The sequence below is a fragment of the Thalassophryne amazonica genome, chromosome 17 (genome assembly GCF_902500255.1).
Source record: "Thalassophryne amazonica chromosome 17, fThaAma1.1, whole genome shotgun sequence".
Classification (NCBI taxonomy): domain Eukaryota; kingdom Metazoa; phylum Chordata; class Actinopteri; order Batrachoidiformes; family Batrachoididae; genus Thalassophryne; species Thalassophryne amazonica.
Window position 1 is genome coordinate 47,880,322 of NC_047119.1, and position 27,942 is coordinate 47,908,263.

At 41.1% G+C, this 27,942-nt stretch overlaps 1 protein-coding gene across 1 annotated transcript; it reads left to right on the plus strand.

Annotated features, from left to right (window-relative positions):
- Positions 1-1,125: 1,125 nt before the first annotated feature.
- Positions 1,126-27,924, plus strand: LOC117529526 (bromodomain-containing protein 3-like). Its single transcript, XM_034192330.1, has 11 exons — positions 1,126-1,372; positions 9,415-9,749; positions 9,932-10,069; positions 10,134-10,269; positions 13,826-13,902; positions 13,991-14,332; positions 14,405-14,533; positions 14,634-14,831; positions 25,056-25,165; positions 27,261-27,535; positions 27,623-27,924. Exons 2-11 carry the CDS (start codon positions 9,543-9,545, stop codon positions 27,718-27,720), a joined length of 1,710 nt encoding a protein of 569 aa, XP_034048221.1. The 5' UTR covers positions 1,126-1,372; positions 9,415-9,542; the 3' UTR covers positions 27,721-27,924.
- The last annotated feature ends 18 nt before the right edge of the window (positions 27,925-27,942 follow it).

Here is a 27,942-nt window from a genome sequence, read left to right on the forward strand (position 1 = left end):
TCAAAAGCCGCCTGGATTTTACAAATGGTTATCAACACGGAGGTGTTTTTCCTGTGCCGCCGCACCGCGCCGGCTGCGTCCCGTCTTTCATTAAAAAAATCTCCTTTAACAGTGGAATATCCGGATAAAATGCTGAAACCGACTTCTTCTGAAACTTCTCTGTTCTCTCACGACGCCCTGGATCAATAAAGCCTGAAATGTGGAGGTTTTAAGCTTGAAACAGGCTGATGACGCCGCCTGAGAGCGCTGCGCGACATCTCGCACCGTGAAAAGTCCTTAAAGCGACAGAATCACCTCAAAATCTCTCATCAGCTGTTAAAATTTTCACTGAAGACCAGCTTAATTTTTCGAACCATGTCCACTTCGATGTGTCTCACAGGTTTAGAAAAAATTTTGATCAAACAAAGCGCCAGTCTCTCAGCAACTTCTCAGACAAAGGAATTCCGACGAGGGGCTGGACGACTCCTCCCACAAGGAGTGCTCACAGGCGAATGACGTCACCGTCAGGCGTGGAAAAACTCACGCATGCGCACGAGGGTTCAAGCATGTCTGACGTAAAAACATATGAATGAAATCCATATAGTTTTTGAAAAAAATAAAAAGGACCTATACTTTACGGACAGACCTCGTAGTGACTGCTGGGATAGGCTCTAGTACCCAATGATCCTTAATTGAAGTAAGCAGTTGATGATGAGTGAGGAAATGAATTATAATACTTTTAAAATTAATTATGATGCTGATTATAACACCACCAGTTGACTCATTCTGTTGTTTTTATTCTTTTATCGTTATATTTGTATGATGGGTGCTTTATATATGTTTATTGTCAGGATAAAAGCTAACATATATATATATATATGTGTGTGTGTGTGTGTGTGTGTGTGTGTGTGTGTGTGTGTGTGTGTGTGTGTGTGTGTGTGTGTGTGTGTGTGTTTCTAAATTTTCTCTTTTGAAAAAGTTACAGGATACTCCTGAAGACAGCTTTTGCAGAAGCTGTGAGTGTACAGTAAGATACAGTAAATATTTCCTTTAATATTTCCTTACGCTTTTGTCAACACATTACGCTGAAGTGGACGCTCCAGTCCAGAAGGTGGCGATAGTGCGGCTGAATGGTGTTTGTCGACTTTTAAAAGAAGGAAGAAGGCGTAGTACTGAACCGAATGTGTTTAACGGAAAGAAAGTTTTTATCTCTGCAAGCTTTTTAATTCCAGAAGTGTCTTGTGGATTAATCTGGATTATTTTGTGCTGGTTTCAGATGGAACTCCCCTTTCCCCGGAACGTTTTCTCCCACGGGCTTTGTTCGTGAAGTTCCACGCAGGCTCCACGCTGGAAGAAAACAGCGCAGATTAACGTCACAAAAACAAGCAAAAAAGTAGGCCGTTTAAAGTCAAATGAACGAAAATATTAAATTATTTCTCACTATTCGGCGTTAATCAGCATCTTTACGGTTGACAGCGAGCTGACTGACTAACTGAAGCTAACGTGCTACTTTTAGCTTTGTCATGCTCTCAATGTTTATTTTTTTTTATCAGCGGTTCATTAATATTTACGTCATTTGTTTACAATTATTTATTCATACAGTGTTACAAAATGGGTAATAAATCACCACTACCGCTTCGAAGAATCTAAAGAATCAACTTGAAACAATTTTTAAAAGCTATACAATTTCTTTCTCATAAATTGTTAGAATTTGAGAAGCAGCTGCTGGTATTTTCACAGTTAAAAACCTGTTTATCTCAGATTTTGGCTCATTTCAATCCAAGTTTAAGACATTTTTTTCTTTTGCTTTACTGCTGTTAAATTGACCCGGAATTGTGTATAATTTAAAACATAATTTAACACACAATGGATTAATGCATATGAAGTGTTTACCAAGTCATGTGTTTCTCACTTGAACTCCTTGGAGTAGTTCAAGTACCTCGAGGTCTTGTTCATGAGTGAGGGGACAATGGAGTGTGAGATTGGCCGGAGAATCGGCGCAGCAGGGACGGTATGCATTCACTGTACTGTATTGTGGTGACGAAAAGGGAACTGAGCCAAAAGGCGAAGCTCGCAGTCTACCAGTCAGTCTTCGTTCCGACTCTCACCTATGGTCATGAGGGTTGGGTCTTGACCAAAAGAACTCGATCGCAGGTACAAGCGGGCGAAATGGGTTTCCTCAGGAGGGTGGCTGGTGTCTCCCTTAGTGATAAAGTGAGAAGCTCGGTCATCCCTGAGGAGCTCTGAGAAGAGCTGCTGCTCCTTCGCTTTGAAAGGAGGCAGCTGAGGTGGTTCAACATCTGGTTAGGAGGCCTCCTGGGCACCTCCCGATGGAGGTGTTCCAATCACGTCCAGCTGAGAGGAGACCCCGGGAAGACCCAGGACTAGGTGGAAAGATTATATCTCCACACTGGCCTGGGAACGCTTCTGTATCCCCCAGTCAGAGGTGGTTAATGTGGCTCGGAAAAGGGAAGTTTTGGGGTCCCCTGCTGGAGCTGTTGTCCCCACGACCCATTCTGGATAAGCGGATGAAGATGAAGAAGATGGGTTTCTCACCACATGTTGTTTTATTTAAAACTTAATTAGTACCATTTTTATATCTTTGGACAACTTTTTTATATTTCCACTTATGCATGGTGTGTGCTTTGTATTATGTACTAATGTACACTTTTTTAATCACAAATAAATTAATTATGAAAAATTATGAATGTTGTTGAAAGTAACTAAATAATATAATAACGTAATGTTTGGTCCAAGCCAGTATAAGCTCTGGAATTTGGTTTAAAAGCAATTTTATGTTATCTTTCAAATGAGACAAAATCACTTTATTTTAATAGAAGACCAAATCCTCACATTTTCGCAGCTGAAACTAGTATTAATTTATTCTTTGGTGAAAGATACGGAACTTAAAAAAAATCTTGTCATTGCTCTGGCACATAACTGTATCACATACCTGGTTTTCTATCAGTTTCATTTCCAAATTTGTATAGTGGGTCAAATACGCAGTAGTTGTACCACAGTAGTCTTTCATCCTAAACATAATGCCCAAACTGACCACACCCCTTTTTCCCACACTGTGAGTCACACAACAGTTTATGAGGGTTTTTGCAAAGTTGTAACTTCATTTCTAAATTACATAGAAAGCTGGAAGTTGCTACCCTGGCTAATTCTTATTCACACATACAGGCTGTTCTGCTGGACCAAAATACCCAAACTGAGCTACAGCTTAGGGAAGCAAAAAGCAACAGTACTGCATACTTAAAAAAAAAAAGAAGCGAAAGATGATGAGAAAGTTTACCATATTTTGACACTTTTGCAAACCCTGTAACAAACCCATATAATCGGGTCAGCTAAAATCAAATGGTATATACACTCAACAAAAATATAAACGCAACACTTTTGGTTTTGCTCCCATTTTGTATGAGATGAACTCAAAGATCTAAAACTTTTAACACATACACAATATCACCATTTCCCTCAAATATTGTTCACAACCCAGTCTAAATCTGTGATAGTGAGCACTTCTCCTTTGCTGAGATAATCCATCCCACCTCACAGGTGTGCCATATTAAGATGCTGATTAGACACCATGATTAGTGCACAGGTGTGCCTTAGACTGCCCACAATAAAAGGCCACTCTGAAAGGTGCAGTTTTGTTTTATTGGGGGGGGGATACCAGTCAGTATCTGGTGTGACCACCATTTGCCTCATGCAGTGCAACACATCTCCTTCGCATAGAGTTGATCAGGTTGTCAATTGTGGCCTGTGGAATGTTGGTCCACTCCTCTTCAATGGCTGTGCGAAGTTGCTGGATATTGGCAGGAACTGGTACACGCTGTCGTATACGCTGGTCCAGAGCATCCCAAACATGCTCAATGGGTGACATGTCCGGTGAGTATGCCGGCCATGCAAGAAATGGGACATTTTCAGCTTCCAGGAATTGTGTACAGATCCTTGCAACATGGGGCCGTGCATTATCCTGCTGCAACATGAGGTGATGTTCTTGGATGTATGGCACAACAATGGGCCTCAGGATCTCATCACGGAATCTCTGTGCATTCCAAATGCCATCAATAAAATGCACCTGTGTTCTTCATCCATAACAGACACCTGCCCATACCATAACCCCACCGCCACCATGGGCCACTCGATCCACAACATTGACATCAGAAAACCGCTCACCCACACGACGCCACACATGCTGTCTGCCATCTGCCCTGAACAGTGTGAACCGGGATTCATCCATGAAGAGAACACCTCTCCAACGTGCCAAACGCCAGCGAATGTGAGCATTTGCCCACTCAAGTCGGTTACGACGACAAACAGGAGTCAGGTTGAGACCCCGATGAGGACGATGAGCATGCAGATGAGCTTCCCTGAGACGGTTTCTGACAGTTTGTGCAGACATTCTTTGGTTATGCAAACCGATTGTTTCAGCAGCTGTTCGAGTGGCTGGTCTCAGACGATCTTGGAGGTGAACATGCTGGATGTGGAGGTCCTGGGCTGGTGTGGTTACACGTGGTCTGCGGTTGTGAGGCTGGTTGGATGTACTGCCAAATTCTCTGAAACGCCTTTGGAGACAGCTTATGCTAGAGAAATGAACATTCAATACACGAGCAACAGCTCTGGTTGACATTCCTGCTGTCAGGATGCCAACTGCACGCTCCCCCAAAACTTGCGACATCTGTGGCATTGTGCTGTGTGATAAAACTGCACCTTTCAGAGTGGCCTTTTATTGTGGGCAGTCTAAGGCACACCTGTGCACTAATCATGGTGTCTAATCAGCATCTTGATATGGCACACCTGTGAGGTGGGATGGATTATCTCAGCAAAGGAGAAGTGCTCACTATCACAGATTTAGACTGGTTTGTGAACAATATTTGAGGGAAATGGTGATATTGTGTATGTGGAAAAAGTTTTAGATCTTTGACTTCATCTCATACAAAATGGGAGCAAAACCAAAAGTGTTGCGTTTATATTTTTGTTGAGTGTATATATATATCTATATAGATATATATATATATATACACTTGTAAATTACCCATACGGGCAGGGACACAACTGTAAGTTGATTTGTGGCTGTTAGCCCATCTTATTTTCAACAAAAGTTAATTCCTCAAATGAATTAACAGCCTTGCTGGAGCTTTTGTCACCATCTAGTGGTCAATGTGGGCATTTCAGGGCTTCTGTTCATTTTCTGTTAAACAGAATGTAAACAAATTTTTTTTCAGCGTTACAAATTTACAAATAACTGATGATATGACTTGATGATAAAAATACTTGGATTTGATTTGAAATTTAAGACAGTGTAGTAATCTGAACTGTCTGAGGATTTGTGTGGTGTGAAAGAGCTGTCAATCATCTGTTGTGTTGTCTCTGATGATTTATGAAGAGTCCATAATGATTTCACAAAGAGGACATGGGTTAATTTCAGTATTTGAAATAACATATGTTCTTGTATTTTGAGGGTGTTTCTGCTTAGAATAAAATTAATAGTAAGTCCCTTTGGCTGCTCCCTTGTTCTTCAGTCGGGGTTACCATAGCAGATCCAAGGTGGCTCTGCATGTTGAATTGGCACAAATTTTACACTGGCTGCCCTTACTGACACAATTCCACAATACATGGAGAAATGTGGCAGGGATGGGGTTTGAACCAGGAACCTAACACTGAAACCAAGTGCACTAACCACTTGTCCACCAAGCAAAACTGACAAGTTGAGTTAATAAAATAAGGATAAAAATGACAGGAAATGGTGGTCATAGTTGACCTGTAGAGTCCATAACAGAATGTAACTGATCATATAAATTACATGGAGTCTGTAATGCCAGACAATGCAACCATGGCCATTATATGCAAACAATGTAAAAAAAAATTTTATCTGATGAGGATACTTCATGAAGTGTTGAATAATATCCCAAAATGATTATATTTAATTTGAACATAACTTGAACAACAACAGGATAAAAGACAAAAATCGCCCTCTTTGCAAAATTTATTGATTGTGGCTGACCTGAATGTGAATGGAACTGGAATGGAGATAGCACCCAGACTTTACTGTGTATTCCTGTAAGCATCATTCCCTTATAGTCTAAATTTAACAAAACAACATATAACTTGACCAAATGTGTGTGCGTACGTTCCCCAATTCCAATGAAGTTGGGACATTGTGTAAAATGTAAATAAAACAGAATACAATGATTTGCAAATCCTCTTAAACCTATATTCAATTGAATACACCACAAAGACAAGCTTTTTAATGTTTAAACTGATAATCTTTATTATTTTTGAGCAAATATTTGCTCATTTTGAAATGGATGCCTGCAACACGTTTCAAAAAAAATGGGACAGTGGTATGTTTACCACTGTGTTACATCACCTTCTAACAACACTCAGTAAGCGTTTGGGAACTCAGGACGCTAATTGTTGAAGCTTTGTAGGTGAATTCTTTCTCATTCTTGCTTGATGTACGACTTCAGTTGTTCAACAGTCCGGGGTCTCCATTGTCGTGTTTTGCGCTTCATAATGCACCACACATTTTCAGTGGGCGACAGGTCTGGACTGCATTCAGGCCAGTCTAGTACCCGCACTCTTTTACTAAGAAGCTACACTGTTGTAACACGTACAGAATGTGGCTTGGCATTGTTTTGCTGAAATAAGCAGGGGCGTCCCTGAAAAAGACGTTGCTTGGATGGCAGCATGTGTTGCTCCAAAACCTGGATGTACCTTTCAGCATTGATGGTGCCATCATAGATGTGTAAGTTGCCCGTGCCATGGGCACTAACACACCCCCATACCATCACAGATGCTGACTTTTGAACTTTGTGCTGGTAACAATCTGGCTGGTCTTTTTCCTCTTTTGTCCGGAGGACACGACGTCCACGATTTTCAAAAACAATTTGAAATGTGGACTCATCAGACCACAGCACACTTTTCCACTTTGCGTCTGTCAATTTAAAATGAGCTCGGGCCCAGAGAAGGCGGCAGCGTTTCTGGATGTTGTAGATGTATGGCTTTCGCTTTGTATGGTAAAGTTTTAACTTGCGCTTGTACAACCCCTGGCAAAAATTATGGAATCACCGGCCTCGGAGGATGTTCATGCAGTTGTTTAATTTTGTAGAAAAAAAACAGATCACAGACATGACACAAAACTAAAGTCATTTCAAATGGCAACTTTCTGGCTTTAAGAAACACTATAAGAAATCAGGAAAAAAAAATTGTGGCAGTCAGTAACGGTTACGTTTTTAGACCAAGCAGAGGGTAAAAAATATGGAATCACTCAATTCTGAGGAAAAAATTATGAAATCATGAAAAACAAGAACGCTCCAACACATCACTAGTATTTTGTTGCACCACCTCTGGCTTTTATAACAGCTTGCAGTCTCTGAGGCATGGACGTAATGAGTGACAAACGTACTCTTCATCAATCTGGCTCCAACTTTCTCTGATTGCTGTTGCCAGATCAGCTTTGCAGGTTGGAGCCTTGTCATGGACCATTTTGTTCAACTTCCACCAAAGATTTTCAATTGGATTAAGATCCGGACTATTTGCAGGCCATGACATTGACCCTATGTGTCTTTTTGCAAGGAATGTTTTCACAGTTTTTGCTCTATGGCAAGATGCATTATCATCTTGAAAAATGATTTCATCATCCCCAAACATCCTTTCAATTGATGGGATAAGAAAAGTGTCCAAAATATCAATGTAAACTTGTGCATTTATTGATGATGTAATGACAGCCATCTCCCCAGTGCCTTTGCCTGACATGCAGCCCCATATCATCAATGACTGTGGAAATTTACATGTTCTCTTCAGGCAGTCATCTTTATAAATCTCATTGGAACGGCACCAAACAAAAGTTCCAGCATCATCACCTTGCCCAATGCAGATTCGAGATTCATCACTGAATATGACTTTCATCCAGTCATCCACAGTCCACGATTGCTTTTCCTTAGCCCATTGTAACCTTTTTTTTCTGTTTAGGTGTTAATGATGGCTTTCATTTAGCTTTTCTGTATGTAAATCCCATTTCCTTTAGGCGGTTTCTTACAGTTCGGTCACAGACGTTGACTCCAGTTTCCTCCCATTTGTTCCTCATTTGTTTTGTTGTGCATTTTCGATTTTTGAGACATATTGCTTTAAGTTTTCTGTCTTGATGCTTTGATGTCTTCCTTGGTCTACCAGTATGTTTGCCTTTAACAACCTTCCCATGTTGTTTGTATTTGGTCCAGAGTTTAGGCACAGCTGACTGTGAACAACCAACATCTTTTGCAACATTGCGTGATGATTTACCCTCTTTTAAAAGTTTGATAATCCTCTCCTTTGTTTCAATTGACATCTCTCGTGTTGGAGCCATGATTCATGTCAGTCCACTTGGTGCAACAGCTCTCCAAGGTGTGATCATTCCTTTTTAGATGCAGACTAACGAGCAGATCTGATTTGATGCAGCTGTTAGTTTTGGGGATGAAAATTTACAGGGTGATTCCATAATTTATTCCTCAGAATTGAGTGAGTCCATATTTTTTCCCTCTGCTTGGTCTAAAAAAGTAACCGTTACTGACTGCCACAATTTTTTTTTCTTGATTTCTTATAGTGTTTCTTAAAGCCAGAAAGTTGCCATTTGAAATGACTTTAGTTTTGTGTCATGTCTGTGATCTGCTTTTTTTCTACAAAATTAACTGAATGAACATCCTCCGAGGCCGGTGATTCCATAATTTTTGCCAGGGGTTGTAGATGTAGCGACAAACTGTGTTAACTGACAATTTTTTTCTGAAGTGTTCCTGAGCCCACACATTAAGATCCTTTACACAATTATGTTGGTTTTTAGTGCAGTGCCGCCTGAGGGATCAAAGGTCACGGGCATTCAGTGTTGGTTTTTGGCCTTGCCGCTTAACGTGTAGAAAGTTCTCCAAATTGTCTAAATCTTCTGATTATATTATGGACTGTAGATGATGGATTCCCTAAATTCCTTGCAATTGAACGTTGAGAAACATTGTTCTTAAACTGTTGGAGGACTATTTCTTCACACAGTTGTTCACAAGGTGGTGATCCTCGCCCATCTTTGCTTGTGAACAGCTGAGCCTTTTGGGTATGCAACTTTTTTCCCAGTCTTTTGTTGCCCCTGTCACAGCTTTTTTGAAATGTGTTGCAGGCATCCATTTCAAAATGAGCAAATATTTGCACAAAAACAATAAAGTTTATCAGTTTGAAAATTAAATACCTTGACTTTGTGGTGTATTCAATTGAATATAGGATTTGCAAATCATTGTATTCTGTTTTTATGTACATTTCACACAACGTCCCAACTTCATTGAATTGGGGTTGTATTTACAGTTTTTATGAATATTATCATCAACAATAGCTTTTGGTTTGTTTAATTTGTGAATTTTTGCTTTGTGACCTGTAACGTTGTAACTTTTCATTCATCTTTGCTGACAGGTCACACTCTGGGATGTGAAACGTTGGATCGATCATCATGGCTTTCCTCCAGGGAACGTGTTGAGCTCACAAACAGAATTACCTGAAGTTAAATACTGTTTTGAAAGAACTGAAGTTTTGCTGCAGTCATGTCAGCAGATGAAGACGTGGTCCCAGACACAGCTCCGCCACAGTTTGTGAATCCCCCGCCTCCTGAGGTGACCAATCCCAGCAAACCAGGCCGAAGGACCAACCAGCTGCATTTCATGCAAAATGTTGTGGTCAAATCACTGTGGCGGCACAACTTTGCTTGGCCTTTTCATCAACCTGTCGATGCTGTGGCTCTCGGACTCCCGGTGAATATTTTGCAGTTGTCAACTGTTGGGTGAAGAGTAAAGCCATCGTTCACTGTAAAATTTTGTCAAATAAAATGAATTAAAACAGTAGTTCTCTTGCCTTTCATGCTGTTTTTGTTTATTGTGCAAAATGGCTGAATATGGAGGTCAAACTTAAGAGTGTGTTTGTTTATTTTCATGAGGATTATCACAAGATCATAACATCCCCGATGGACATGGGAACCATCAAGAAACGCCTGGAGAATAACTACTACTGGAGCTCGTCTGAGTGTATGCAAGACTTGAACACCATGTTCACCAACTGCTACATATACAACAAGGTGAGGTGAGCCACAGATTCTCTGCGTATGCACGCTGAGTCCACTAACCCCTCTTGTCTTCTAGCCTACAGATGACATCGTGTTGATGGCTCTGGCCTTGGAGAAGATTTTCTTACAAAAAGTTGCCCTGATGCCTCGAGGAGAAGTTGACTTTGTACCTCACTCAGCTAAAGGCAAGACCAAAAAAAGTAGCCCTGGAGGTAATGTAAAGTTGCACGATGCTGCTTCACATCTCATCTCCAGAATTATCTACAAGAGGCAGTTTAATACTAAATACAGCCTTAAAGATTTTGACCTTTGCTGTGATATTAAACGTGGAATTTTGGCAATCTAATTTACAGGATTTGGCTATAACTCTGCCCCTAATGGGGTCAGAGAGCCAAAACACTGCAAAAATAGGGTGACATATCTTTGTGACATTATAAGGCAAAAATGAAAGGAGAACGCACGGTGATGGAAAATGATAAAAGAACATGTGGAGGGAGAGTCCGCATCACCTCCAGGTGCCAGCTGAAGTGATTCAGATTTGATCAAATCTTGAAGCCCCTGTCACGTAGCAAGAATGTGGAGGAACCATTCCGACGTGGCAAATAGTGCTCTAATCCGACGTGTTAGGGAGGAAATGAGGTGTGGTCAGCCGTGATCCGAACGCATCCGGACTGCCTCGTGCACACCTGCAGGATGCAGCCCAAACATATTTCAGACAACAGTCAGATGACATAGACTGCTGTCAGATGGCACAGGCATTGGAGCTCTCACTCACCCACGCAATCAAATCTCTAGTGTGTGTCTCACATGACAGAGAGCGTGCGTCTACTCACGTAGAACAGGTGACCCCAGTGATAAGTGTGTCCACTCAGCTGCGCGCATGTTCACAATGGCTGAATGAGCCACGTGTGCTTGCATGTGTGGAACAGGTGATCAAAGCAGTGTGCGAGTGTGTGGTCGAAATGTTCGCTCAGCTGCATGTATATGTGTTCATAAACGCTGTACCAGCCACTCTGCATGCGCATGTGGGGCACACGTGTACGTGAGCACAGGAGTTGTCCATCTAGAGAGTGCACAAACAGGCTGACAGCTGTCAGTGATCGTCTGCTGTTAGACCGGTGAAAAAGCCCTCTAGGTGTTTGATCAGGATGTACTTGCACTGCTAGATTTTATTTGTCTGGCTGGACTCTGTAACTGCTGGTGATTTGTGCTGGCAGTGCGCCAGCTTCCCACGTGCGCAACATTTAGATGTAGCCAGTGGACCTTCTCTTTTCTCATTTTTTTTAAACTCCTTTTTTGTTGTCATTTTACTTGATACACATCTTAACACAACTGTAGTTGGATTATCTTTGTGGGACGGCACTTCACATGGGATTTATTTATAACAGAGGTGGATAATGCTTTTGTCATCTGATCGACGTTGCCAGCACACAGTGCAGCCAGTTGAAAGGGACTTGACCAGCTGTCTGCGCTGCACTGTGGAATGCGAGGTACCAGTGGTGATTTACATGTTTATTTATGTCGTCATGTGCTGCGCAAACATTTCCACATAATACCTGCTACAGATTTAGCAGGTTAACGTTTAATAATATGTGCGTTACAGCGGTGACATCCCATTCAGCTGTGTTTCTGGGCACCGCACCGAGCCTCTGACGCGCACACAGTGCCACATACATGTGCATAACAACATTTCCTTCATCCTCCCTGGCCGGCGTCCAGTGGAGGTGGACAAACGTGGCACAGCATGTCGGCAGGCTTCGCTGTGACTGATCGATCTCAGAGCTTAATCAACCGCGATCAGATCATTTCAGATGCTGTTTTGATGCCGTCAGAATATGTAAATTGCGGTCAGATAGTCACCAGATTACACATGGACCAGCGTCGGATAAGTGTCCCATCTTGACGGTGCCTGGAGGGTTTTGAATATGTGCGTCACACTCGGGGCTGATTTTTGATCAACTGTGTCGACTTCCGCAGATGGCTGTCAGAACATTTTGGAACTGAAATACGGCACTTTTCGGATCTGCGCCGATTCATAATTCCAACGCCACTCTGCGTGATTCCGGCTGTGTGTGACGGGGGTATGGCAATGTGTTATTCAGAATAAAAAAGGGATTCTGTAATTATATTAGATCATGTCATGGATCAAACCATCAGTTTGTGTTGTTGAAAACCTTGATGTGGGATTGGGATACATGTGATCTATAAAAAATGGATTATCAGGAGAAGGGCGGACATGAATTGTTCAATTATTACAATGATATATTCGATAAAGCAGACGTTAGTCTACCTGTTAAACCTATCAATGCTGTTAACTGAAAACATAGTAAAAAAATAATAATTCATGAAATAATCCCCCAAGGCATTTTCAGTGTCAAACAAAAAATGTTTTGAACAGTGGCCAGGCTTGAGATCCACCCCCTGAAAGCACAGCTTCTAAACGCTGGTGTCTTCATGAAGGAAGAATTCTGGATGTGAGTTTACTTCCTATCTATCGGAGGTTTATCAGTTTGTATTAATGAAAACAAATGAAGAAATTATAAACAGATTTGTGTGTAATTATGTGTGTATTAATAACGCATAATTTAATAGTTTTTTCTTTGTTTGTTTTGTGGTTCAGATGACTTGAAATGGAAATGACAAAAAAGGTTTTTCTTTAAAAAAAATTTTATTGTTTTATTTTATCTCTCTTCAAATAAAAAACTAAAGTTGACCCCATGTTGTTCTACCATTTATTCGTCATAAGTCTTTTATTGTAATATTTAGTCCAAATGCAGTATTATTATATGGCTGAAATGCTACACGCGCTGTGATTTGCTGATTACCAGTTGGATATTTTCCCATATCGGACCAGTTACCATGACAGTCGGTCGGAACGCGTATTTTTTTTTACAAACCAGGAAGCTAAAAACACGATTAGAAAAACCAAGTCGGGCATGAACGTACTTCATAAATATCTAAACAGCATCCGAAAAAGCACAGATTGAAAGCTTACCAGCTGATGACCTTCACCATGTCTTAAGATAGTGGAGGTGAAGAAAGCGAACAGGTCTGACTATGAGCCCAACACCGTCAGCAACTGGGATTCCCAAATCTGGATTACTTTATCGTGATTATTTTTTAATCTTTTTTTTTTTTTTTTTACAACTGGCCCCAGAAGTGAACCAGTTCTTGTCTCAGTAACAGATTATCTCCACAAAGCACAGATTGAAAGCTTACCAGCTGATGACCTTCACCATGTCTTAAGATAGTGGAGGTGAAGAAAGCGAACAGGTCTGACTATGAGCCCAACACCGTCAGCAACAGGTTTCATATTCGGGCGATACTGTTAGTTTGCGTGTTTTTATATATATATATATATATATATATATATATATATATATATATATAATAAACAAAATGATATGAACAAATGCAAAAATGAACAGATTACATAATCCTGCATAGCAAAAAACTGGGATTCCCAAATCTGGATTACTTTATCGTGATTATTTTTTAATCTTTTTTTTTTTTTTTTTTTTACAACTGGCCCCAGAAGTGAACCAGTTCTTGTCTCAGTAACAGATTATCTCCACAAAATTTAAATTTAACTAAAATGTTTTTCCTGCTTTTTGAGGTATGTTGCCATTCAAACAGACAGAGGCAGAGCCATGATCTGGGCCCTGCCTCGAACATATATTTGAGGTATTAAAGTTTCCATGCCTCAAACATGTTTCTGTACGCTGTCATTTTGTTTGTTGGTGTGTGTGTGTGTGTGCGTGCGTGCAGGTGGGACTGATGAAGCACAGGCTGGTCTCAGCAGCGTGTCTTCGGGCCCAAAACGGCCACCACAGACCACCACTAAAGTGAGTCAGTGTTTAAATTTTTTTAATTCTTGCCAGAAAGGGGAATTTTTACATAATTTGTTTTTGCTTATTTTATGTGCCAATAAAGAAGAAGAAAGGGGTGAAGAGGAAAAGTGACACCATGACAGATGCGCCCTCAGAAATCCTAACCGGCTCGAGCGATTCGCCAGAAGTCAAGCGGCGGCGTGACAGCATGTGCAGAGCGGCTAATCCCACAAAGATGGACTCTGAAGCGTCGCTGCAACAACAGACTGAGCAGAACAAGCCGAGCACACAGCTGAAGTACTGTCAGAATGTGCTAAAGGAAATGCTTTCTAAGAAACACGCGGCCTATGCCTGGCCTTTCTACCAGCCCGTCGACGTTGAAGCTCTGCAGCTGCACGACTACCACAACATCATCAAATACCCCATGGATCTCAGTACCGTCAAAGTAAATATCCCCACACCCACCTCCCATCCCCTGATTCACTGTATTTGATTACATTCAGGTGTTGATTTTCAGAAAAAGTTGGACGCACGAGAGTATCAGGATGCTCAAGCTTTCGCTGCAGACGTCAGGTTAATCTTCTCTAACTGCTACAAATACAATCCGTCACATCACGAAGTTGTCGCTCAGGCCCGAAGACTTCAGGTGCTTTTTATTTCTTAAGCCTTGAAAAGGATTTGAGTGGTTTCCACAGCTTCAGATTTTCACTCCTGTTCACTCTTCCCTCTGCACACTTTGATTTCAGGGTGTGTTTGAGAAGCATTTTGCAAAGATTCCAGACGAGCCGGTTGAGTTCATTCCACTAGGGGGAGCTGTGACTGCCAAAGACACCACTTCTTGTGCAGTAAGCTGCAAAAGCAACTCCAGCGTGGACAAGCTGGACTCGGCAGAGGACCGCGCCACCCGACTTGCAGAGTTGCAAGAGCAGGTGGGTGCAGAACAGGTGAGTATGCATGTTTCCTGTCATCTGCAGGACCTGACCTATATCTGTTCCACACAAACACAAAAAGGCCGCCGTCGTACACCCGGCACAAAGACGCACACAGTGCAAGTGCCTTTGCTAGGTTCCAGCCAAGTCACTTGTCGTTTTCACAGCCAGTACCCACAATGTTTAAGTTACATTTGTAGCTGCGCTATTGTGAGCACACCGCAGGCATGGTATAGAAGAGGATTTTCTTTAACCAAAACATCACATCTAGGCTTGCATCTCAGGCAAATTGTAGCTGAACAGTCGGGTCTTTTTAAGAAATTCCTCCTCTATACCACTTCATCATGAAGCTGTATAACTGGGGATAGAAAAATGCAAAACATGCACTATACACAATTTCTCCAATCACAGCCACAGAAGCCTGTAACTTCTTCTGGGTTGTCTGGGTGTCTTGGTGTCTTTCCTCACTCTTCTCTTTTTTGCACAGTCACTCAGTTTTTGAGAACTGTCTACTCCACACAGATTTACCATCGAGTGCCACACTGTTAGTGTTTCTTCATAATTTATGTAAATCAAGTCCAAGATATATTCAAGATTTTCAGGACTTGGAAATGTTCATGTATCCATCCCCTGACTTGTCTGAAAAAACAGGAAATAAAACGGATTATTTACAGGTATTATAACATAACACAGCATGTTTTTGCCTGTCAAAAAATCTTCCACGAATGTCACACACCTCTCTCATTTCGTCTAACGTCGTGGAGGTCGCAACTGAGCATGTTGATCCTTCTTGATGACTAGTGATCCTTAATAGAACGTAACAACGTTCGTAGTGGTTCCTGTGATGGTTCTTGGAGCCCAAACTGTCACGCATTATTACGAAGTGACACTGAAACTGTCAAGTTTTGACACGACTTGTAACGTGGTGTCACATTTCACTGCGTGCCACAACGAATTAGTTTTCTGTCACGTGCACACAATTAAACCCAGCTCCACAGCGTTCAGTTTGATGCAGTATGCCGAAGAGGAACAGTGACGCGAAGTTGGCCATGTGTCGTTCCACAGTTCCTGCTGAAGCTCCTCAGGACACTCCTGCAGGTGTTGCACCTGCTGTTGTAACCGATGAGCGGGAGAACGAGTTTGAGCCAGAGGAACCAGTGGAGCGAGAGGAGACTCACGTGCAGCCACACATCTCTGCACCTCCTCCAGTCCGGCGGAGGAAGAAGCGTGCGCACAATTAAACCCTGCTGCACCGCATTGAGGGCTGGGTCGTGCCTGACCCTGACTCTCCTGACTAGTCCCAGGATGGGAGCTGTCAGGACTGCTGATGCCAGAGCTGAGTTCTGTCTTTACCTGATCTGTGCCTGATTTGCTTCTCTGTCCAAAGAATTCATATGTCTATCCCCCTGTCTTTTCATTCTCAACTAACCCTATGAAAAGAATAAGCCAGTATTATTAATCCAAGCATCACTTAAAGTTACACAATGTTATTAAATCCCACTTCCAGCCTAAAAAAGTGTCAGGACAAATAGACCCTGTAGATGTAAATTACAATTCAAACATTTCAGCTAGTTGAATGTAGAACTGCATGATATGGCCAAATTACAACCCCAATTCTAATGAAGTTGGGACGTTGTGTAAAATGTAAATAAACACAGAATACAATGATTTGCAAATCCTCTTCAACCTATATTCAATTGAATACACCACAAAGACAAGATATTTAATGTTTTTGTGCAAATATTTGCTCATTTTGAAATGGATGCTTGCAACACATTTCAGAAAAGCTGGGACAGGGGCAGCAAAATACTGGGAAAGTTGATGAATGCTCAAAGGACACCTGTTTGGAACATTCCACAGGTGAACAGGTTAATTGGAAACACGTGAGTGTCATGATTGGGTATAAAAGGAGCATCCCCAAAAGGCTCAGCTGTTCACAAGCAAAGATGGGTAAGGATCACCATCTTGTGAACAACTGCATGAAGAAATAGTCATCCAACAGTTTAAGAACAATGTTTCTCAACGTTCAATTGCAAGGAATTTAGGGAATCCATCATCTACAGTCCATAATATAATCAGAAGATTCAGAGAATTTGGAAAACTTTCTACACGTAAGCGGCAAGGCCACAAACTAACACTGAATGCCCGTGACCTTCGATCCCTCAAGCAGCACTGCATTAAAAACCAACATAATTGTGTAAAGGATGTTACAGTGTGGACCCAGGAACACTTCAGAACACGTACGCACACACATTTGGTCAAGTTATATGTTGTTTTGTTAAATTTAGACTATAAGGGAATGATGCTTACAGGACTACACAGTAAAGTCTGAGTGCTAACTCCATTCCAATTCCATTCACATTCAGGTCAGCCACAATCAATGAATTTTGCAAAGAGGGCGATTTTTGTCTTTTATCCTGTGTTGTTCAAGTTGTGTCCAAATTAAAATATAATCATTTTGGGATATTATTCAACACTTAATGAAGTATCCTCATCAGATAAAAATTTTTACAGAGTTTGAATATAATGGCCATGGTTGCATTTTCTGGCGTTACAGACTCCATGTAAGTTATATGATCAATTACATTCTGTTATGGACTGTACAGGTCAACTATGATGACCATTTACTGTCATTTTTATCCTTATTTTATTAACTCACCGTGTCATTATAGCGGGGGGTGGTGGACAAGTGGTTAGTGCACTTGGTTTCAGTGTGTTAGGTTCCTGGTTAAAACCCCATCCCTCCCACATTTCTCCATGTATTGTGGAATTGCGTCAGTAAGGGCAACCAGTGTAAAATTTGTCCCAATTCAACATGCAGAGCCACCTTGGATCTGCTATGGTAACCCCAACTGAAGAACAAGAGAGCAGCCAAAGGGACTTACTATGAATTTTATTCTAAGCAGAAACATCCGCAAAATACAAGAACATATGTTATTTCAAATACTGAAATTAATCCGGGCATCACTTAAAGTTACACAATGTTATTAAATCCCACTTCCAGCCTAAAAAAGTGTCAGGACAAATAGACCCCTGTAGATGTAAATTACAATTCAAACATTTCAGCTAGTTGAATGTAGAACTGCATGATATGGCCAAATTACAACCCCAATTCCAATGAAGTTGGGACATTGTGTAAAATGTAAATAAACACACAATACAATGATTTGCAAATCCTCTTCAACCTATATTTAATTGAATACACCACAAAAACAAGATATTTAATGTTTTTGTGCAAATATTTGCTCATTTTGAAATGGATGTCTGCAGCACATTTCAAAAAAGTTGGGACAGGGGCAACAAAATACTGGGAAAGTTGATGAATGCTAAAGGAACACCTGTTTGGAAACAGGTGAGTGTCATGATTGGGTATAAAAGGAGCATCCCCAAAAGGCTCAGCCATTCACAAGCAAAGATGGGACGGGGATCACCACTTTCTGAACAACTGCATGAAAAATTAGTCCCACAGTTTCTCAATGTTCAATTGCAAGGAATTTAGTGATTCCCTCATCTACAGTCCATAATTTAATCAGAAGATTCAGAGAATCTGGAGAACTTTCTACACGTAAGCAGAAAGGCCGAAAACCAACATTGAATGCCCGTGACCTTCGATCCCTTAGGTGGCACTGAATTAAAAACCAACATCATCGTTTATAGGATCTTACCGCATGGGCTCAGGAACACTTCAGAAAACCATTGTCAGTTAACACAGTTCGTCACTACATCTGCAAGTGCAAGTTAAAAGTCTACCATGTAAAGCAAAAGCCATACATCAACAACATCCAGAAACATCGTCGCTTTCTCTGGGCCCGAGCTCATTTGAAATGGACAGACGCAAAGTGGAAAAGCGCTGTGGTCTGATGAGTCCACACTTCAAATTGTTTTTGGAAATCATGGACGTTGTGTCCTCTGGACAAAAGAGGAAAAAGACCATCCAGATTGTTACCAGCACAAAGTTCAAAAGCCAGCATCTGTGATGGTATGAGGGTGTGTTCGTGCCCATGGCAGGGGCAACTTACACATCTGTGATGGCACCATCAATGCTGAAAGGTACATCCAGTTTTTGGAGTAACACATGCTGCCATCCAAGCAATGTCTTTTTCAGGGATGTCACTGCTTATTTCAGCAAGACAGTGCCAAGCCACATTCTGCACGTGTTATGGCCTAGTTCAAAAATAATGAAGCCTAACTGCTGATTTGCATTGCATTTGTCATGAACAAGCCATTATTTTATTTAGCACCATCCAAATTTATCTGTGAGTTGCCTGTTGTCTCTTTAACAGGTACTGAAAATTTCATGGAAAAATTCCGCACAGTTCCAGAGATATGCACGAAATTTACCCCAAAAATAGCATGTTTTTCATCAGATTTGTGTGACATTGATATTAATACAATAACATGCTTTTGGAGGGCAGTATGCATTTTCAGAGGCCCGACGTTCACGACCAGTCACCCAAAGTGACAGATATTCGCCCTCGTCTAACTCGGGCGAATATCTGTCATTTTGGGTGACTGGTCGTGAACAGAGGGACTCAGAAAATGCACACCGCACAACAACAGCATGTTATTTGCATTATTATCACTTTTTTCTGAGATACACAACACGTAACGCGTACATAAACAGTTAGCTTACTTTAACTTTTGTCGTGTCTGCTGGCGCGCGCTGCTCTCCAAATTCGCCAGTGCGTCCTCATCAGGCTGGCTGCTCATGGCTGCTGTTGTCGTACTATCTATGAGAAAATCATCCGGAATATCCATATTGGGATCAACACACACTTCTCGCCTTTTTAGCCCCCCCCCCGCGGACAGTTCTTGGGCAGTTGAAAGTTAAAGAAATAACCTTGTATTTTGTCAGTTTGTTTGTGCTTCATACTAATACACAGTAATACATTTTAAAAGTAGAAATGTCATTTCCTAGAAAAAACATCATGTTTCTAAACCAAGGTAAAATTGTCGCAAGCGTAACGCTGAGAATAAGTCCTTGACTTATTTGTGTCTAAACCTTAGGTATATCTCCGACTCTGCTTCAATAGAATAATTATATTACTTGTTCAGTTATACCAGGAATGTACAGAATTTCTTTGTTTCAGGCTTCTGCAGACTAAAGAAGATACCTCCAACTGTTGTCGCAAGCGTTACGCTCAACCACATTATAGTATATACACTCAACAAAAATGTAAACGCAACACTTTTGGTTTTGCTCCCATTTTGTATGAGATGAACTCAAAGATCTAAAACTTTTTCCACATACACAATATCACCATTTCCCTCAAATATTGTTCACAAACCAGTCTAAATCTGTTATAATGAGCACTTCTCCTTTGCTGAGATAATTCATCCCACCTCACAGGTGTGCCATACCAAGATGCTGATTAGACACCATGATTAGTGCACAGGTGTGCCTTAGACTGCCCACAATAAAAGGCCACTCTGAAAGGTGCAGTTTTGTTTTATTGGGGGGGATACCAGTCAGTATCTGGTGTGACCACCATTTGCCTCATGCAGTCCAACACATCTCCTTCTCATAGAGTTGATCAGGTTGTCACTTGTGGCCTGTGGAATGTTGGTCCACTCCTCTTCAATGGCTGTGCGAAGTTGCTGGATATTGGCAGGAACTGGTACACGCTGTCGTATACGCCGGTCCAGAGCATCCCAAACATGCTCAATGGGTGACATGTCCGGTGAGTATGCCGGCCATGCAAGAACTGGGACATTTTCAGCTTCCAAGAATTGTGTACATATCCTTGCAACATGGGGCCGTGCATTATGTTCTTGGATGTATGGCACAACAATGGGCCTGAGGATCTCGTCACGGTATCTCTGTGCATTCAAAATGCCATCAATAAAATACACCTGTGTTCTTCGCCCATACCATAACCCCACCGCCACCATGGGCCACTCGATCCACAACATTGACATCAGAAAATCGCTCACCCACACGACGCCACACACGCTGTCTGCCATCTGCCCTGCACAGTGTGAACCGGGATTCATCCGTGAAGAGAACACCTCTCCAACGTGCCAAACACCAGCGAATGTGAGCATTTGCCCATTCAAGTCGGTTACGACGACGAACTGGAGTCAGGTCGAGACCCCGATGAGGACGACGAGCATGCTGATGAGCTTCCCTGAGACGGTTTCTGACAGTTTGTGCAGAAATTCTGTGGTTATGCAAACCGATTGTTTCAGCAGCTGTCCGAGTGGCTGGTCTCAGACGATCTTGGAGGTGAACATGCTGGATGTGGAGGTCCTGGGCTGGTGTGGTTACACGTGGTCTGCGGTTGTGAGGCTGGTTGGATGCCAAATTCTCTGAAACACCTTTGGAGACGGCTTATGGTAGAGAAATGAACATTCAATACACGAGCAACAGCTCTGGTTGACATTCCTGCTGTCAGCATGCCAATTGCACGCTCCCTCAAATCTTGTGACATCTGTAGCATTGTGCTGTGTGATAAAACTGCACCTTTCAGAGTGGCCTTTTATTGTGGGCAGTCTAAGGCACACCTGTGCACTAATCATGGTGTCTAATCAGCATCTTGATATGGCACACCTGTGAGGTGGGATGGATTATCTCAGCAAAGGAGAAGTGCTCACTATCAGAGATTTAGACTGGTTTGTGAACAATATTTGAGGGAAATGGTGATATTGTGTATGTGAAAAAAGTTTTAGATCTTTGAGTTCATCTCATACAAAATGGGAGCAAAACCAAAAGTGTTGCGTTTATATTTTTGTTGAGTATATATGCACTGATAATTTCTAGCAATGACTGAACCGAGACCAATAAAAATATTGAAACTCTGATATATAACCATACCTAAAATGATAACATTTCACACAAAAAAAAACACTTTTAAATTTTGATGGTTATGTCACACTTTGGCTTCATTATTTTTGAACTAGGCCTTATAACAGCGTGTCTTCATAGTAAAAGACTGCGGGTACTAGACTGACCTGCCTGCAGTCCAGACCTGTCACCCACTGAAAATGTGTGGCGCAAAATGAAGCGCAAAATACGACAACAGAGACCCCGTACTGTTGAACAACTAAAGTCGTACATCAAGCAAAAATGGGAAAGAATTCCACCTACAAAGCTTCAACAGTTAGTGTTCTCAGTTCCCAAACGCTTATTGAGTGTTGTTTGAAGGAAAGGTGATGTAACACAGTGGTTAACATACCACTGTCCCAGCTTTTTTGAAACGTGTTGCAGGCATCCATTTCAAAATGAGCAAATATTTGCACAAAAATAATAAAGATTATCAGTTTAAACATTAAAAATCTTGTTTTGTGGTGTATTCAATTGAATATAGGTTTAAGAGGATTTTCAAATCATTATATTCTGTTATTATTTACATTTTACACAACGTCCCAACTTCATTGGAATTGGGTTGTATCGCATAACAGAAAACTTGTAACACACATAACATTACGTGTGTTACATACAGTTGCTTCTGGAGTAACACCCCATAAAAGCCATACCAGGACATTCTTTTTTTCTTTCTATACAGTGGAATATTCTCAAATCTTTTCAAAGTAAGGAAAGAAGTTCATGTCTCCAGCAGAAAAACCCCTTCATCTGGTGAAAAAAAAAAAAACAATGCTCAGTCCTTAATTTCTAGATTTACTTCATACAAAACTTTCTCATCATTGTCAACACCAACCATGCCAACCGGTGCTAGTGGATCAGTTTTACCCAGAATATTTTCAGGCCTGTGATCAATGGCATCTACTTGTACTGGCCAAGACCAATTGCCCTTCCTTATAGGTTTCATCACCGATACCAGAGTGTCATCACCTATGATCTTCTATGATCTAAATCAGCTCGCCAGGGAAAGTGCACCCATCATACCTTACAAGAACCCAGTAACCAACTTTCAAACCATTCTTTTTGGGGGCAGCCTGTGGGTATAATACAGAAAATCTGTGGTTCATTGTCTATGTATGAAACAAGTTGCATAATGAACCATCTGTACACCTAATAGCATGAACTTCACTGATACCAGAGGCATTCAGAAAAAAATGCTGAAAAAAGTAAGTTCTGTTAGATAACAGAGCACATACTCATTATTTCGTTGGACACCATATACAGGTTGACTGGAAACCAGGTGCAAAGCCATTTGAAAATAAATTGTGCATAAGTCACCAAAAGGGCATGTTAATTGTTGACGAACATTTCAAATCCATAAACAAATGTTTAAAAATGTGAAATAATTGCTAGAAAATAAAGGAAACTTTGCTCATTTCAGACGTGTAACACACATTTTTTTTTTGTAACACACGTAACCTTGTATTTCAACTGCTATTTTCTGAAGTCAATTTTCTTAATTCCACTCCTGTATCCACACAGTAGTGATATCATACAGTAAAATGATTGAGAACTCCAGAAAATACCACTGCACACTTCACAGAACTTTCACTGTTTTGAAAATTTTGTGATTTCTTTAAATCTGAATGTAACACATGTAATGCTACAACCCCTGGCAAAAATTATAGAATCACCGGCCTCGGAGGATGTTCATTCACTTGTTTAATTTTGTAGAAAAAAGCAGATCACAGACATGACACAAAACTAAAGTCATTTCAAATGGCAACTTTCTGGCTTTAAGAAACACTATAAGAAATCAAGAAAAAAAGATTGTGGCAGTCAGTAACGGTTACTTTTTTAGACCAAGCAGAGGAAAAAAATATGGACTCACTCAATTCTGAGGAATAAATTATGGAATCACCCTGTAAATTTTCATCCCCAAAACTAACACCTGCATCAAATCACATCTGCTTGTTAGTCTGCATCTAAAAAGGAGTGATCACACCTTGGAGAGCTGTTGCACCAAGTGGACTGACATGAATCATGGCTCCAACACGAGAGATGTCTATTGACACAAAGGAGAGGATTATCAAACTCTTAAAAGAGAGTAAATCATCACGCAATGTTGCAAAAGATGTTGGTTGTTCACAGTCAGCTGTGTCTAAACTCTGGACCAAATACAAACAACATGGGAAGGTTGTTAAAGGCAAACATACTGGTAGACCAAGGAAGACATCAAAGCGTCAAGACAGAAAACTTAAAGCAATATGTCTCAAAAATCGAAAATGCACAACAAAACAAATGAGGAACGAATGGGAGGAAACTGGAGTCAACGTCTGTGACCGAACTGTAAGAAACCGCCTAAAGGAAATGGGATTTACATACAGAAAAGCTAAACGAAAGCCATCAATAACACCTAAACAGAAAAAAACAAGGTTACAATGGGCTAAAGAAAAGCAATCGTGGACTGTGGATGACTGGATGAAAGTCATATTCAGTGATGAATCTCGAATCTGCATTGGGCAAGGTGATGATGCTGGAACTTTTGTTTGGTGCCATTCCAATGAGATTTATAAAGATGACTGCCTGAAGACAACATGTAAATTTCCACAGTCATTGATGATATGGGGCTGCATGTCATGTAAAGGCACTGGGAAGATGGCTGTCATTACATCATCAATAAATGCACAAGTTTACGTTGATATTTTGGACACTTTTCTGATGTTTAAGGATGATGAAATCATTTTTCAAGAAGATAATGCATCTTGCCATAGAGCAAAAACTGAAAACATTCCTTGCCAAAATACACATAGGGTCAATTTCATGACATAGGGTTAATGTCAACGAGCAGATGTGATTTGATGCAGGTGTTAGTTTTGGGGATGGAAATTTACAGGGTGATTCCATAATTTATTCCTCAGAATTGAGTGAGTCCATATTTCTTTGGTCTAAAAAAGTAACCGTTACTGACTGCCACAATCTTTTTTTCTTGATTTCTTATAGTGTTTCTTAAAGCCAGAAAGTTGCCATTTGAAATGACTTTAGTTTTGTGTCATGTCTGTGATCTGCTTTTTTTCTACAAAATTAAACAACAGAATGAACATCCTCTGAGGCCGGTGATTCCATAATATTTGCCAGGGGTTGTACTTAAACCATGCCTGGAAAAAAATGCTGAAGACCAGAATTTTTTTCACATGCTAAATTGTTCAGTATTCATATCATATCAGTAAGAAAAGTTTGCAAATTAATATTACAAGAGAGCCAAAGTTGAAAAAGTGAGTCCAAACTCTAACACACGTAACGTGGAATGGGCCTGTTGATCATTTAAATATGTTCCAGGGGAGCTTGAAGGCAGCCTGCTTCATTTACTGTTACAGAGCAGAGATTTATAAAAATCAGCTTTACGGCTTGAGTGCTAACCCGTCTTTCCTGTGCAGCTCAAAGCTGTTCATGACCAGCTCTCCACACTCTCTGCGGGCCCCGCGATGAAGCCGAAGAAGAAACACGAGAACAGCAGGCATAGTCAAAGTAACACAGATACTGCCAGGTAGGATTTAGGTAACTGTTGGCTTTTATAGTCACGGTGCATCTGTCTGCAGCGACCCAGTGATCAATGTTGTAGAAGAAAATGTTCCCTAATCTGTTGAACACTGTGAACTAAACACTGAAGTCTCCCTGTGGTCTTTTGGTATTTTATTCAACCTTGACGTTCCCCACAGGTAGCACAGACAGTCTGCGGGAGGGTGAAGGCAAGGCCTGCCCTCCTCATCAGCACATTTAAACCCCGGGAACATAACTTGCCCCAGGGTTTGTGGTTACAGACACTGAACTCTGAGAAGCATAATGTTAGCAATGTCACAAGATGGTAAACAGTTGAAAGCAAAGTAATAAACATTGGTTCAGAGCTGCATCTTCAGAGATAACTACTGTCTCCAAATGATCAGAACGGAATATTCTGTGACTGGAACATAAGTCTTGGCTGGGCATGCAAGGGTTGTTTCCACAGTTACAGACAAAGCGCTGTTTGGCTGTTGCTTTTATATGAGGGCATGAAAATTAAGCATAAGCATTTATGAAGCATTGTGAAACATGGCATTTGTAAGATTTCCTAAGCATCTACAGTAGTGTTCAGAATAATAGTAGTGCTATGTGACTAAAAAGATTAATCCAGGTTTTCAGTACTTTTCTTAGTTACATGGGAAACAAGGTACCAGTAGATTCAGTAGATTCTCACAAATCCAACAAGACCAAGCATTCATGATATGCACACTCTTAAAGCTATGAAATTGGGCTATTAGTAAAAAAAAAAAAAAAAGTAGAAAAGGGTGTGTTCGCAATAATAGTAGCATCTGCTGTTGATGCTACAAACACAAAACTATTATGTTCAAACTGCTTTTTTAGCAATCCTGTGAATCACTAAACTAGTATTTAGTTGTATAACCACAGTTTTTCATGATTTCTTCACATCTGCGAGGCATTAATTTTGTTGGTTTGGAACCAAGATTTTGCTCGTTTACTAGTGTGCTTGGGGTCATTGTCTTGTTGAAACACCCATTTCAAGGGCATGTCCTCTTCAGCATAAGGCAACATGACCTCTTCAAGTATTTTGACATATCCAAACTGATCCATGACACCTGGTATGCGATATATAGGCCCAACACCATAGTAGGAGAAACATGCCCATATCATGATGCTTGCACCACCATGCTTCACTGTCTTCACTGTGAACTGTGGCTTGAATTCAGAGTTTGTGGGTCGTGTCACAAACTGTCTGCGGCTCTTGGACCCAAAAAGAACAATTTTAGTCTCATCAGTCCACAAAATATTCCTCCATTTCTCTTTAGGCCAGTTGATGTGTTCTTTGGCAAATTGTAACCTCTTCTGCACGTCTTTTATTTAACACAGGGACTTTGTGGGGGATTCTTGCAAATAAATTAGCTTCACACAGGCGTCTTCTAACTGTCACAGCACTTACAGGTAACTCCAGACTGTCTTTGATCATCCTGGAGCTGATCAATGGGTGAGCCTTTGCCATTCTGGTTATTCTTCTTTCCATTTTGATGGTTGTTTTCCGTTTTCTTCCACGTGTCTCTATTTTTTTTTTTGTTTTTGTTGGTCCATTTTAAAGCATTGTAGATCATTGTAGATGAACAGCCTATAAGTTTTTGCACCTGCGTATAAGTTTTCCCCTCTCCAATCAACTTTTTAATCAAATTACGCTGTTCTTCTGAACAATGTCTTGAACGTCCCATTTTCCTCCGGCATTCAAAGAGAAAAGCATGTTCAACAGGGATTGGCTTCATCCTTAAATAGGGGACACCTGATTCACACCTGTTTGTTCCACAAAATTGGCGAACTCACTGACTGAATGCCACACTACTATTATTGTGAACACCCCCTTTTCTACTTTTTTTACTAATAGCCCAATTTCATAGCCTTAAGAGTGTGCATATCATGAATGCTTGGTCTTGTTGGATTTGTGAGAATCTACTGAATCTACTGGTACCTTGTTTCCCATGTAACAATAAGAAATATACTCAAAACCTGGATTAATCTTTTTAGTCACATAGCACTACTATTATTCTGAACACTACTGTATATGATTTCCACTATAATCAACATCAATCATCTTTCTTAAAAAGGCCGTCGTGGAAGGCGACATTGGAGTGCGATTCAGACGACGAGTCGTTGCCGATGACGTACGACGAGAAGCACCGGCTGAGCCTGGACATTAACCGGTTACCCGGCGTGAAGCTGGGCCGTGTGGTGCAAATCCTGCAGACACGAGAGCCTTCAATGTACGACTCCAGCCCGGACGAGCTTGAAATCGACTTTGAGCGGCTCAAGCCCTCCACTCTGCGGGAGCTGGAGCGATTTGTCAAGTCCTGTCTGCGGAAGAAGTTCATGAAATCTCAGCGTAAGTACAGCTGTACTGACCGCCACGTTTATGAGATCTAAAACTAGTCGGGGAAATAAACCCGAGTGTCTCATTTGTTGGCTGCAGAGAGAAGCGTCCAAGCTGCGACTCGCCACGCCGGCGGCGGCAGCAGCAGTTCTTCAGACTTGGTCAGCAGCAGCTCCACCGACTGCAGCTCAGACTGAAGCAGTGGCGGCTCTGCTCCACTTCTTTACTCACCCAAAGACTTTATTTTGAAAATGCTAAACGGGTTTATTTTTCTATTTTGTAAATTAAAGTTCTCACATGCTGTTTTTATTCAGTATGACTTCTTCCTCATTGCGATGTTTATTCTTCGTCTTTTTCTTCTTGAAGCGTAAGTCACTGTTTCTTATTAAATACGCAGACCATGCTATTTTTTTGCACTC